At 44.5% G+C, this 14,353-nt stretch overlaps 2 protein-coding genes across 5 annotated transcripts in view; both read left to right on the forward strand.

Moving 5' to 3' along the window:
• The window catches only part of LEMD3 (LEM domain containing 3), a 48,296-nt gene extending 45,150 nt beyond the window's left edge, over positions 1-3,146 (forward strand). Inside the window, exons 11-13 of the mRNA XM_035334144.1 lie at positions 445-550; positions 632-710; positions 963-3,146. Coding sequence (XP_035190035.1) covers positions 445-550; positions 632-710; positions 963-1,126 — 349 coding nt within the window. The 3' untranslated portion in view covers positions 1,127-3,146. The remainder of the gene's footprint in view (positions 1-444; positions 551-631; positions 711-962) is intronic.
• Positions 3,147-3,866: 720 nt separating this feature from the next.
• Positions 3,867-14,353, forward strand: part of MSRB3 (methionine sulfoxide reductase B3) — an 82,789-nt gene continuing 72,302 nt past the window's right edge. Inside the window, exons 1-2 of one of the 4 annotated variants that reach the window (XM_035333017.1) lie at positions 4,045-4,083; positions 13,054-13,171. Coding sequence is in view for 2 of the 4 variants with exons in the window: in XM_035333008.1 (XP_035188899.1) it covers positions 3,868-4,083 (216 nt within the window). In the remaining 2 variants the exon portion in view is untranslated. Of the gene's footprint in view, positions 4,084-13,053; positions 13,172-14,353 lie in introns of all 4 variants that reach the window. The other 3 variants (XM_035333008.1, XM_035332991.1, XM_035333026.1) reach the window with 3 other exon arrangements.

Raw genomic sequence — 14,353 nt, forward strand, 5'->3', positions numbered from 1 at the left:
ACCAAAAATAATTTTAGTTGGCTTACTCTGAGGCGATTCAGTAATGCAAACCAAAGCATGGGGCATGGAGATTACAGAGATTTGCTTCAGGAGCTCACCTGGTCAGACTTAAAATTCTGATGTAAACTCACCTGAATTTGGCACCTTTTTTGAACCATTTCAGTAGTGTAATATTGATAATTTATTTTGTTAGCATATGGAATTGTATTCCAAATTAACTGTTGTACTGCATCTTTTAGGTGTGGATGATTGTCAGGTTTCATGGCAAGTACAGAATGAATTACATGAGAAAACGTGTTCTTACGAAACTGTTGGCTCATAATCTGAATACTTCGGACTAGCATTCTTTCATGTTGCTACAGTTACTAGCACATTTATTTCTGTCATATTTTGCAAGTTTTTAATAGATGACATGCTTGATTAAACCTTTCGTTGTTTGCTTAGGGAAATAGGTGATCACTGGCATCTAGCAATTCAAGAAGCAATCTTGGAGAAATGCAGCGATAATGATGGAATTGTTCATATTGCCGTGGACAAAAATTCACGTGAGGTGAGTGTCTTTCCAGTGGCACCTTAATACTGCTTCTCCTTGTCAGCTGGACTTTAACAAATTCTCTCTTTCTTAATGCAGGGTTGTGTATATGTCAAGTGCCTGTCTCCAGAGTATGCTGGAAAGGCTTTTAAGGCATTACATGGCTCTTGGTTTGATGGTAAGAAATCGGGGTTTATGACAAAACTTGTAGTAATGGCAGAGGATGGGTGTGGTTTTAAATGTTCTTTTAAATGGCAAAGTGTTTTATATCTGAAGTATTGAGCTGTTTACAAAAAATGTCTTTTTAGTAGTTGTTATCACCTAGTAAGCTAATTTCCATGTAATGAAAATGTTTGGGTTTATATGCTATACCCTGAAGCAAAAATTAATAATCCTAACCTAGAAGATGTTTTTCCTATTTGCCTTATAGGAAAGCTGGTAACAGTAAAATACCTGCGGCTAGATCGATATCACCATCGTTTTCCCCAGGCTCTTACCTGCAACACTCCACTAAAGCCATCAAACAAACACATGAACTCTATGTCACATCTCCGTCTTCGGACAGGCACAACTAATTCTCAGGGAAGCTCCTGAGAAGACTTTCTACAACTGCTAGGACTGTTACTTGCAACAGGAATTTTCCTGTTTGGCTGCCGTCTTCCTTTTTTAGTGCTTTTTGTATGTAATACTTTAATGAATTAAATAAAGTTTGAACGTTCCAGAAATCTCGTTTCCAAAGGGACTTAGCAATGAGGCAGTAATACTGAGCTGACAGGAAAAAAAAATTGCTTCAGGAAGTTTTCCGGGGCTATAGTAAACCAGTGCATTTAAGTTTTGCATGAGGAATACCGAATTCATTAAACATTTTCAGATGTGGTGACTGTATTTTTGCACCAAGACGTGTTTTTGATAATACAAAAGCATGGAGAAAAGACTTCCTGTATTTCCATAGTTTCCTGTGAAATAATCTTGTGGGTATTTTGTAACAACCAACCTACAGTTCCTGATGGTGAATAAGTTTAAATTTTTTTTTCAGTCAATATTAGTTTTTTTTTCTTGCCGTAAAATAATAATCTGCAGCTAGGGTATGGGGAAGGTTAATTTGGCATTAGAGGTTGCATTGTAAGTGTGAGGGAAAACATACTGAATGAGGATGTACTAGGTTTTGTATATAAATGTAGATGCTGGTGGTGGCAAAACTGGTTGTGTTCTGTGAGGATGTCTGCATTGAAGCAGTGAATAAGCTTCCTATTTTATTCAAAACCTAATGTTTTATATGGTTTTGGCTATACCATGACATGAGGCCAAATACCTTGAAGTGTTAGATACAAGTTAAATATCTTTTATAGGTTTTATATTAAAATATCTTACGATTTTGTGTGAGAGGTCTGATACCAATTGTATTGAATTCAAATTTGTGAGCAATAAAGAAGCAATTGGCAGATACTGGAAAAATATTTTGTGAAAAGCTGTATTTATTATGACAATTGCCAGGGCTGTGACAAAATACCATTTGGGATTTAGTGAATTTTCCAGTACGTTGTAACTTGTTTTACTGAACCAGTTACCTGACAAAAAAAGGCACATACTTCCTTGCAACAATTTTGGTTGATACAATCTAGAAGTACAGCTGACAGTAAATTTTGTGATTCCAAGCTCTAAATTTACTAACGTTTATTCTGAACTCCAAAATTGTTGCTGAGAAGTTTAGTTGCAAATCTGAGATTATTGGCTTTACTGATCCCAACTTCCACAATGATTTTTATCAAAGTATCCAGCTGAGTATCCCACAGGGGTTGAGACTGGAAGCATACCAGTCCAGAAAACTTTATCGTTAACTCACTTTACTTTGTAGATATGATGGATTTGCAGCATGGACTTGCACAAATAATGCACGTTTTTCTTATGGTTAAGTAAACATGATGCACACTATTCTGCAACAGAAAATCCTATTGTGCCTTACCTTTGTGCTTTTGTGGGCACCATGTTTATTATTGGAGTTTGTTAACCGAAAAATTTTAAATCCTCAGTTTTATGTCTCAGATGCTAATGAATGAGTATATATAATATATAATCAGCCATGCAGAATTCTACTTACCGAGGACAAGTACATATTTTTGATGGGTAAGTGGATTGTGCCAGGTCTGGTAGATTTTGATGAGTTTTACTATATACATATATGTATATGTATAATATACATGTATATGTATTATATATATGTATATAAACTAATTTTGTTGTATTTGATGTGCATCATAGTGATTTGTTAACCTGACCTTAGTGACCCCATCTTGTGACCTGTTGCAAGAGTGAATGTAAAAATAGTTGTGGCATTTTAAAGGGTCGCATCTTGATACAAATGCATCCATCTTGCTTCTAAACTATATTTCTTGTAAACACTGTACATTATTATTGTAATATGTACTATTATGCAGCTTATTTTACCTTAAACTGTTAAGTTGACCAATATCCCTTCCTGCAAGACAGATGGGAATGTGTATAATACCCGAACATTTGAGAAAAATCAGATGTTTGTTGTAATTTGTCACCCTGTCCTGTAAAAACAACCGAAAAGCAAACCAAACTCAAATTAAAGGTTTATTAGGGGTTTTTACACGTGTCTCACCTTCTAGCTGCTTGGATGCCTCTTCCCCATGACTACTACTTTGCAGCCTGCGCTGAGTTGCCTCAACTTTTAACGGTGGTTAGGGCTGGGAGGAGGGTGGGTGATGGTGGTGGTGAGTGGGCTGTGTGGGTCCCTCAGCCTTAACTTTGTCCTCCCTGGCGGTGTGGGACTGGCATAGAAATGGGAAAATGTCACCGAATCATTAAAGTCAGTAAAGACCTCCAGGGTCATCTGGTCCAACCATCCCACTGAACCATGTCCCGAAGTGCCACGTCCAGCTTTAAATTGAACACCCCCAGGGATGGTGCATCTACTGCCTCCCTGGGCAACCCCTCCCAATGCCTGACTGCTCTGTCTGAGAATAAATGTCTCCTAATTTCCACCCTGAACCTCCCCTGGTGCAAACAGGTCATTCCCTCTAGTCCTATAGCTAGTTATCTGTGAGAAGAGGCCGACCCCCAGCTCCCCACGCCTTCCTCTCAGGTAGCTGCAGAGAGCACTAAGGCCTCCCCTGAGCCTCCTCTTCTCCAGACCAAACACCCCCAGCTCCCTCAGCAGCTCCTCACAGGACTTGTGCTCCCGGCCCTTCCCCAGCCTCGTAGCCCTTCTCCAGGCCCTGGATGTGTGTGAGAGCAGAGCACGAAGCTCTTTGATTTCTGCGGAGTCTTTGCGGGGCGCGCTGTGCGCGGGGCGCTCTCGGCCGGGCGCTATGCTCATATTTGGCGTTGGCCGCCGGTGCCCAGGAATTTCCCGTCATGCCTCCCTGGGCGGCGGGCCCGTCCCCGCCATCCCGGGGGGGGGGGACCGGGGGGAACCGGGGCCGTCGCTCCCGCGGGCCTGGCCTCTCCTCTCCTCATGCGCGCTGCGCCGCCGCCGCTGCTCTCCGCGCTCCTCCTGGCGCTGGCGGCCGCCGCAGGAGCCGCAGGTAGGAGCCGGCCCCTGCGGCGAGGGGAGGGCGCACCGGGGGGACCGGGGGCCGGGCCGGGGCCGCACCTGCGGCGGAGGGGAGAGGCGGGGGGTCCCCTCGGCAGGGCCCCGGTATCGCCCCGCAGGGCCTCCTCGGTCGCCCGGAGCAGGCCGGGTCCCCGCGGCCCCCCCTCTCCCGGCCCCCGGTGCCGGCGGCGTGCGGGTGGGGGTGAGGGGGGTGCGGGCGGCGGGACCCTTCCCCGCGGTCCCCGGCTCGGGAAGTTGGGCTTCACCGGCCAGAAAGGGAGTTGAGGCGTCATGTGTGCCTTCCGGGCTCGGTCATGGTTTTATTTATTTATTATTTTTCCCTAAACGGGCTCGGTTTGCTCATCCGCCGCCTCTGTACTGCGCCGCTGGGCAATACGGGACGCGCACAGAGCGAGCTGCAGCTGCGGTCCCGCTGTCCCCTTTTCCCTGCTGTCCCCTTTTCGGGTTAATCTAGCGGTTTTTGGTGCCCCTTCACGCTCCCGGGGCTGACGCCAGGCTGAGTTAAGCTCCGTGTGGATGTGACAGACCTGCGGCAAACGCCGGCTCCTCTGAGGGGCTGAGCCCAGCCCCTGTCCCCGCAGCGAAAGGGCTGCCCCAAGGCACGCTGACCCCAGGGGACTACCGAAAACACAGCCTAACGACGGGCGTTTACCGCTAGTGCCAGGTATTTGCTGCTACCCAGCGATAAATATCGGGTATTCGTAAGAGTTCTGAGCTTACACACATCTAGGGGAGCGCGGAGCTGTGCTGTGCATCAGGCGCTGAGCTCTCTTCCCCCAACAAGCTTCCTGCTGTGGCTACCAGAACGGACCCGAGGCCCTTGGAGAGGCATCAGGCAGCGATGTGCGGCGGGCAGACGCCTCGCCCGACTGACAGGGCCTGCTTGTGGCAAGCAGTCCCTAAATGGAAAACCCGGCTCTGCTCCCGCGAGGGCACAGCACCATTTATTTCCAGCCCAGGGGTTAATGCTTCGCATTTTGTCCTGTTCATGCCCTCGCCGGGCTGCCACGAGCGCTCGCGGTTTGGTTTGCTGACGGTTCCCAACTTCTCGCCGCGCTGCTGCATGCCTCCGCGGTTCGTCACGACTCCTGGGCTGCCAAATTTGGTTGGTAACGGTGCCCTTTAAGTCTGGTTCTGGGAGTAGTTTCCATGTGGCTTGTCATCCTAATCAGATGTTTGCTCATAGCTGCTAAAAGAATCGCCCGCGTTGCTGTAGGCATGGCTTAATTTAGAGCAACATTTCTTGGCTACCTTTTTAAATATACGTAGGGAATTAAGTAAGGTGAACAGTTTAACCAGCGTTACTAAATAATCCTATAATTCCTGTAAGAAGATTTTATTTTTTGGACGAAGTTCTGCAGTGATTTCTCAAAACCACTGAAGCTGGTGGAGTTAAGCCATCTATAGCTCAGTCCCAGACTGCGGTTGGTTGGTCATTTTCCTGTCTGACGTTTCTTGGATCTTTATAATACACATTAGAGAAGACCTATTAGGAGAAAAAAAAGAATTCTATTTTTCCCCCGAAAAAAACCCACAATCTTTAAAAATAGTGCCTTTGTACCTGGGATATGTTTCTATATTTGGTACCAAAGCCATATAAAGCAGTCGATCCTTGACGAAAATAAAATCTTTTGACTCAATGACCTTGTTTATTTTTCCAAGGGGTGCTGTTTATACACTCCCTCAGGGATTTGGTTAATATGGATTTTGCTCTTGCAAGTACCATAAGATTTCCTCACAGCTGATGAAGGAAACTGGCACATGAGGAAGATACTTGGTACATTGCCCTGATTTTTATGAAGGTATGGGGAAGATTTTGTTTGCCTGCTCTCATTTAGTCAGCTTTGTAAGATGATACTTTTTTCTGAATCATTTAAATCCAGCCTATTTATTACCTGAGACATGCTAGAAAACTAAATTTCCTGTTAAATAAATGGTTAAAGGTTCCTTTGTAATGTTGTCGGGTGTATTTGAAAGGATGGGGGAATAGGAGGGAGGAGGGGGAGAGAAGAGATCTCGCTGTTAAGGATTTAATCTTCTCAGCCAGAAGGTTAAGAAGTCTGCCTGTCTGCATCTGGCTGGCACCGCTACAAGGCAGTGATGCAGTAAAGCCATCCAATTTTGAGATAGCTCCGTTGAGTTGCATAATTCAAGTGCGTCCTCATTACAGATCAACACTCAAGCAACGTGCAACATTTGTGTCAGCCCTACATAGGGAATGTGACCTTTTTTTTTTCATTAACAGTTCTAGTTTTGGCAGCCCCCAAGGTACGAACTTCCTCGCACTGTGCACGGTTTGGCTGATGGCAGCTTGGGATACACTGTCAGCCTTACTGTAGCTTGGTCTAGCCCTGAATCGTTTGTGGGTTCCTTCATCCAAAAGACCCCCAGGAAAATGGAACCTCACATTCCTGGTGCATTTAGAGCCGTGTGTATAGAATGAATTTAGAATAAAGCAGGGTAGGGATTTTAGCTGCCTCTGGAGTTGGTATGCTTGTTTTGGAACAGACCCCAGGATTACAGGGAAATCGGTGGTTTCTTGCTCTGGCGTACTTGTGTCCATACATGGACTTATTTAGAGGCAACTTTCTGCATGTAAGCAGAGATCTTGAAAACCTAAGGACAAAACCAGAGAAACTTACAGCCTTTGGGGCTTTCTATTTTGTCTCATAGAGCACGAAGTGGCTACTGGTTAACCTCCCTCGCTCCTGTCACTTCTGTGAGGCTGCATTGTTACCTTTCCAGATACTTCATTCACCTCAGAAGGATGCTGGGTTCTCAGTAAACTATTAATACGTACTAGCTAAAACAAAAGCACAAAACAGAACATTTAAGTGCTCCTCTGTGGAAATGTGTGGGTATATAACATACTAGCAGTGTTTTAGAAGTAATTTCCAATTTGGCACTTAAGGAAGGGAAGGGAGCACATGTTATATCATCAGCTTCTACCAGAAGAGGAAGAATGGCATTCTGAGCTTTAAAGGGGATTTTTGTGTCCTTTACCTGTGAAGAAGGCGATCCTTCTGTTTTGTCTGAAAACAGGCCTCGAGAGTTCTTTGGGAGCTCAATTCATCAGGAGGCGATTGGAAATTATAATTTATCTCCTTAGCTCCAGCCTTCTGCTTCTCATTTAACAGCCTCGGTTCCAATAGCATTATCTGAAAGCCACACAATCCAGCAACTGTTCCGGGGAATAAAGAGGCTTTTCTCAGTAAGGACTTTAAGACCTGAAGAGTTGAAACAATACCAGCCCAAAACAGGCATGAGCAGCACTTAAACTTATAAGGTGCTAACGCAGTTTTGCTGTCTTCTTAAATTTGAGCTCAGCATTGTTTTGAAACATGATTAATAGCACAAGCACTTCTTTATTTACAGGGAGCAGTGGAAATGATCTTTCCAGTAAATTTTGTGTTTAAACATCATTCAGCATTTGAGTGTTACACGGACAAAACGTGAAGACAGGACTTCTGCCGAGCTCCCCGGCTCACGCTTTCCTTTCAGTAGCATCCGAATGCTGGGATTAAGGATTTCTTTGAAATGTAGGTAGCAGTTTAGCAAAACATACATAGTGTGCACAGTTTGTTGGGAAATGGTACCAGGGCCAAGAACTCCAAGCGTGGTGTTTGGACGTATTTCCCAGGGAGCTTTTTAACTCCCTGTTCTTCCAGAGAGGGACAACGCCTTTGTGTTGCACCTGATGGAAAACAACTCCCTACTGCCAGGAAATAACAATAGTGCTGGTGGAAAGTTACTGCCAAATGCCATCGGTTTCACTCCCACTGCACAATGAGAGTGGAAAATAGAAATCAACCCAAGGAATCTTAGCAGCTTCCTGAGGAAGTGATCTGTGCCAGTCCATGCCAAGAGAAAACAGTCCCGAAAATGTGACGCCCGGCTAAGAGATTGCCCTGGTCTCGTTCAGCTGTATTCCCCAGCACCTGGTTCTGGGGCTCAAAAAGCATGCAGGGAAGGTGCCAGAGCTTTTAGCCACTGGTGTTTTCAAGGATCTGCACAGCTGGTTGCCCGGGGTCAGGTTCACAAGGGCGTTGCTCTCGGTGTGTCTGGCCTTAGGATCCCTGTGACAGGTCCTGGAGCACTGGGCCAGCCTAAAGCACGCTCTGGTTTGATGTGAGGTTGCTGTGCCTGCTCCAGTCTGGCCATGCACTGACCCAGTTGCTGTGATCCTGAAGCCCAGGCCCGCAGAGCGGGTCAGAGAGGCTCAGCATCATCCTGCCAACAGCTGCTGCAGTGCGGGTCTGTGGGAGAGAAGGAGGTAAGATGTGCTTTGGGCTGTACCCTCAGTTTCTCCTGTTTTTTACAGCATTAAAATCAGTTTCATTAACTCCGTATCGACAGAGGGAAGTGCTGATAGCACTCCTTGTTCTGTGTGCTCTTCCTCGTTTCTGGTCTTCCGCAGAACTTGGCACCATGTGCCCAAAAACGCAAGGCAGCTCTGCTGCTTGCCTCTGAACTTCAGAGAGGTGCTGAGCTGTGCCGAGCTATTTTAGCAGGGGTCGAGCCACGCCAGGTCAGATTACTGTGGGTACTTTGCAAGACCCTCAGAATCTGCCCTTGAGATCCTTTAAGATGTGAAATACAGTAGCTGCTAAAGGCTGGGTAGAGGCTTTTTGTTGCTTTGCTACATATGAATTATAGAATAATGGATTTTTATTTAAAATACACCAGTCAAGTAATAACGCTGACAGTGATACACACACTGTAATAGCTTCTTGGTGCAACACTATTGAAGATAAGATGCAGGTTTTCAGAGCATTGTTGCATCTCCACAGTCACTCCTAAAGATAAACAAAGTTCTTCATTTTTTTTTGGCAGAGATTAGATTTTCTGAAGCATTTTTTTTCTCCCTCTTTTGGACTCTCCCAAGTTACTTTTGTCTTGTGCCCCAAACCAGCACCGTATTCCAGCTGGTACCTTGCTGCTGAGGAGAGCAGATTTCCTCCCAGCCCCTGCTATTATCTATGATGCTTCTCTTTTTAATAAGCTCCAGATTGTCACTTGCCTCTTTTTGCAGTAGTATCACACTGTTAGCTCAGTCTATAGGCACTGTAACCCTGACATCCTTTTCTGCAGTACTGCTGCTGGTCTTGCACTCTTCATTTTGTTTTTGTTTTTCATTTTTTGGATATTTTGAGTGTTTTTGATTTTTCTTTGGTAAAGTCCAAATATGTTTCTTTGTACATAGCCGTATTGAATTCCATCTTACTCAGTTTTGACCATTTCTCCAATTTATTAGGATCATCTTGAGTTCTGCCCAGCTCCTTGGAGTGCTTCCCACTGCTGTCAGTGGGTGTCTCTGCAGAGACCCCAGCAGCAGGAGAAGTGCTGGGCCCTTGGCGACTCCCTGGGGTGTTCTTCCAGCCAAGCAGTCAGCTGTGCTCCCGACTTGCAGGACCTTGATCCAGAAGGGAGATGCTTTTCTAGCTTGCTTCTGAAAATACCAGTGGGGGCTCTGTCAAAAAGTATGTCATGCTTGAGATCTGGTGCATTTGGTATTCCTCCTGCCTGTAGAATAGAAGGAAATTTTATTGGTTTCACGGGGTTAGTTTTTGCAAGTCTGTCTTGGCTGCTTATTGCTTTATTAGCTTTCAGTTGCCTATTTTGGATTTTTTTGTAATTTGTTTCAAAAGCTTTCTGGATGTTGAAGGTATGCTTACAGACATGCAGTTCACTGATCACTCTTTCTCCCTTTTTAAAAATTGACATTGTCAGCTTACCCCTGAGCTTTTGGAAAGGCAAAGGCCTTTCAGACATCCTTGGAGATGCTTGCTCTGTCATGAAGGATTGCCTCAGGTCATTTCCCAAACACTTTAGGGTAAGTTTTGTAACCCTAAAAGGTACTGCAACCTCAGACAAAGGTTGCAGACACATGATAGCTTCATATTCCAGGAATACAGTGATTCAACATCAGCGTGCCTAATTTCAGAAACACAGTCTCATATTTATCTCACTAAAGCACCTGCAATGAAAGAGTGAGAATGGAAGCAGAGAAATTTTGATAGAGCTCTCCAAAACTGTGACAAAGTAGAAGAAACACAAGCCAAGGGGTATAATGGACAGTCATCAACACACCTTATGTTGACAGAAAAGTAATGATGGGAGAAAAATGTTCACCCCATGTTTTACATGGGATTTGTGTAATGGGTCCTTCCTGAGCAGGAGATCAGGAATGGGAGTTTTGCAGAGTATTTCAGATGGTCTTTGAGGAGAAATGGGATGTTATTCCTCAGCTCTTGGTGGAGGGTTGCTTCCAGCACTGTTAATGTCCTCTAAATTTTGACTGTAGGGAAGGCAAGATGTAACCAGGCTGAGTCTCTAACCTTTGGTCAGGACATGAAATCAATTTGAGTTAAATCCAGAGCTGAGCAAGTTGCCAAATCTGTGGCATTGCAATGGCAGAGTTAGTTGGGGTTTGGAGTAGAGACTACAACCCGTAACTTTTGTGATCCAAACTTCTGCCCTTCCTGTCTGGCTCAGCCCAAATAAGGGCTTGTTTGTGCTGTGGGCTGAGATGTCCTGAGGCTGCTTCAGCAGAAGTCAGCCTTGGACCTGGGAACACGGGTAACAGCATTAGAAAATTCTACAGAAGTTGTAGGAGAAACATCCCAAAAGCAAGTACTACAAAAGACCCTGAACACTGAGTCCTTGAGTTTTCAGGGGTCTGTGGGATGGGAATCATCCATTTTGATCTGCTCATCTTCCTTCCTCTCTGTTCGTGTGTTTTATTGGCTGGGGCTGGGACTTGCTCCTGCAGTATTTACTTCCTAAGTGAACAAGTGATGCAAGATATTTGCAGGAAGCCCAAGGGCTCTAGAGCAGGATCAGGCCATGCAGAGTCTCGCAGAAGACCAATACTGGCCATGCATAATTTTGGTAGCAATTGGTACTGCACAGTATCCAGTCGTGGTTCTGGTATATTCCCCGTTTCATCAAGTATTTGGGTTTGTGGGCCAGAAACAGAAGGTCGGTGTTTGTGTGCTGGTGTCCACCAGCTGACAAACCTTTGTGAAGGTGGGTGGCATCCATCGATGTAGGGGACAGCTGTGCTCCACTGGCAGCCGTACACAGAGAAGGATCTGTGCAACAGAGCTTGGGCAGTCCCAAATCAGTCATAGCAGCTGCTTTACCTGTTTGCCCCTGTTTCTTAAAAAATCCCTGAAATACACTGACATGGAAGGCCATCTAGACAGTTCAGACCTATTTCCAGCCTGATAATGTGTTGTGCCTGTTGCTTTCTTTGTGTTTGGTTACAAATAGTGAAATTTGCAGGTGGACTTACCTGATCACAGAGTAACAGACTAATTTGGGTTGGAAGGGACCTTAGAGCCCACCCAGCTCCAGCCCCCTGCCATGGGCAGGGACACCTCCCACCAGACCAGGTTGCCCAAAGCCCCATCCAGCCTGGCCTTGAGCACCTCCAGGGATGGGGCATCCACAGCTGCTCTGGGCAGGGCATAGTTTATGGTTTATTTTCTTACTGGCTGCCAATGAAACTACATAAAAAATCCAAGCATCTAGATAAGTTACACCCGTGAGCACCTATTTAAATACACACATCAATGCAAGAGGATGAAAATCTTTCTGCATATTTACCCAAGTGCTATGGTGATAGCATACCTAACGAGCACATCAGGCTAGTAACCAGGAGCTGTTGTGTTGTATTTTTTAAAACCTTGAAGCGACACCCAGCCAGTAAGGACTTCCTAACGTGTTTGTGGGAGTGGTGCGAGAAGTCAGGACCAAGAGAAGAAACAAGGACTTGCAGAGCATTAATTGTAGCGTTTCCTCTTCTGGAGTGGGACCCCAAGCAGGACGGCAGCACACTGTGGTTTGGGGCAAGGCTTTGTGAAGCTCCCAGCTTCTGCAGGAAGGAGCTTGTGCATGCAGGGGGCCGGACGGGTGTCACTGTTAAGAACAGCTCAGGCAAAGAAAACACCCGTGTTTAACTTGGGGTGCTGAGCCACGTGGGAGCTCCAGAGCCATGAAACTAAGGCTGAGAGGAGCAGTGAGCGAGCCTGGCAGCTGCACCTGAAATCATTGCTTTAAAACTTGTCTCGATACATTCAGCTAGAATTAACATTTATTTTGCTCATGAATTGAGAAACAGCTCCAGGATGCCCAGTGGTGCAGAATTTTGTGCAGCACATCCAGTGTAAATATATTTAGCTAATTAAAATAAAACAACGTTATGCTTGTGCATTTTTTAACTGCACTGGAATGAAAACTGGAATTCAGCTCACAGTTTTCAAGAAAAAAAATTGCATTAAAGGAAGTTTGTCTTTGGACATTTTCTCTTGTATGAAGGAAAAGAAGACCTGAATAAATGCATTTAACCTCGTAATTCCCTAAATACATGTAGATATATTAATAATCTTGGTTATTAAATAGTAGCAGAAAATTTAGTGTAAATTTTTTTGTTGTTGATCAACATGCTTAACGATAGCCTAAGGCAGTGAAGGTTTCTTTTAAGAAAATGATGTTACAGAAATTTAAATAAAGCATTTGTTGAGTTAGTTCAGCTTGAGCAGATATTTAAAAGCAAGCAAGCTTCATAACTGAATCAAATTCATTGCTGTTAGGGCAGAAATAGTCTTTGCTCTCTCCCTTTTCAGTCATTGGCATTCACTATGAACTCAGTTGGATTGTAGAACTGCGTATTCAAGGAACATTTAAAATATAAAATAAATTCTCCTCTTTATTTGTTGTAGGGTCTTCTTGGTGTGTTAGCAGTCTTTAAAAACAGCAGTACATCTCTGACGGGGGGAGGCTTGCAAGTTACTGTTCTACTTAGTGGAATTTTGGGGGGTATGGGTTAGATATGGTTTTAATTTTATTTTTTTATCTGCATAAAAGTTCTTTGTTTTTCGGATGGTTAATGTAATTATTACACTTTGTGTGCAATTCTTTTCTATTCTTTGTGCAGGAATAGAATTTCTTCATGCTGTGTTTTTAAAACTATTTTTGGATAAAAGGCTGAGGTTTTCTCGTATATTCCTAAGGATGTTCTAAATACGAGCACGACACAATTCCTGTGATCAAAGGTACGTTTTTGCAGTGCTTTTATTCCACAGACGTGCGTGTGCTGGGGTTGTTATTTGCGGGACAGCTCATGGTGCTGTGCGGTTTTATGGCAGGGAGATGGCTCCTCTCTGTGGGGAGGAGTGGTACTGGGCTTAGGCACGGCCATGGAGAAAATGTCCATGTAAGGGAGGCTGCTGGGAGAGGCGGGCAGCTCGCACGTCCTTAGCTCGAAATGCTCTGCTGCTGCCTGGGAGGATAAAAACCAAACAACCGGCCTCAGTTGGCCTGGAGTGCCCTTATACCAGCTAGCCAACAGATCAGGAGGAAATTTTACAAAGCTTTGCTTCTAAGCATTTTTTTTCCCCATTTTTCAAATTTAATTTTATTTATTTTTACAAAATATGAGATGATACTCGGGTCTGGTTCATGATCTGATTTTAAAATGATATTTTCTAATGTGGTAAATTATAAAAATACAGAGAGATAACATCTTTCAGCTGGCCTGTGCTGAGGAATTAAATGCTTATTGCAATGGCACAGGCTGATGTTTGGGTAGGATGTGGGTCTAAGCTTATTTTTGTAGTAGGGTTCCTGGCATTTATGGGCATATTACATGCATATACATGTAGATAGATATTAGCACCATCTGCTTTTTCGACTGAAAGCGTTTTAAATACCTTAAAAATCCTCTGGCCATATACCTAGTATTTGCTGGTAATTTCCTGTAGATGCTGGCAGGGACAGGAGTGCATTTGCCGAGATGTCACGGGGCTTTTTCACTTGTCTCAGTTTAGGAACTATTAAGATGATGTTCGAGAGTGCCTTTTGGAAAGAGCGCTCTCTGCTGATGTTTCAGGTAGGAGGTCCTGTTGAAGTCGTACCAGTTCTCAGCTGGAGCTTTCTCATTTCATGAGACGTTACTCCCCAGCGGCATGGCTCCTATCACATTTCCATTGTGCGTCCTTACCTGGGCAGGCCAGTGCTGTAAGCTGAGGAAGGAGTCCTGAGCTCAGGTGCACTGCATAACACAGCTTAAAAGGGCTCAATTGCAAATTATTTCTCTCTTTAACCTTGAAAATTTGTATTTTATTTTATTTTATTTTTTTTCTTGAAGTTGTTTCGGGAAAGCAGAACAGAAATTCCCTTTGAAGGGCTTCTGTTCACTGAAGAAAAAAAAAAAAAAAAAAAGGGGGGGGAGTGGT

Source organism: Oxyura jamaicensis, chromosome 1, assembly GCF_011077185.1.
Source record: "Oxyura jamaicensis isolate SHBP4307 breed ruddy duck chromosome 1, BPBGC_Ojam_1.0, whole genome shotgun sequence".
NCBI classification, from domain to species: domain Eukaryota; kingdom Metazoa; phylum Chordata; class Aves; order Anseriformes; family Anatidae; genus Oxyura; species Oxyura jamaicensis.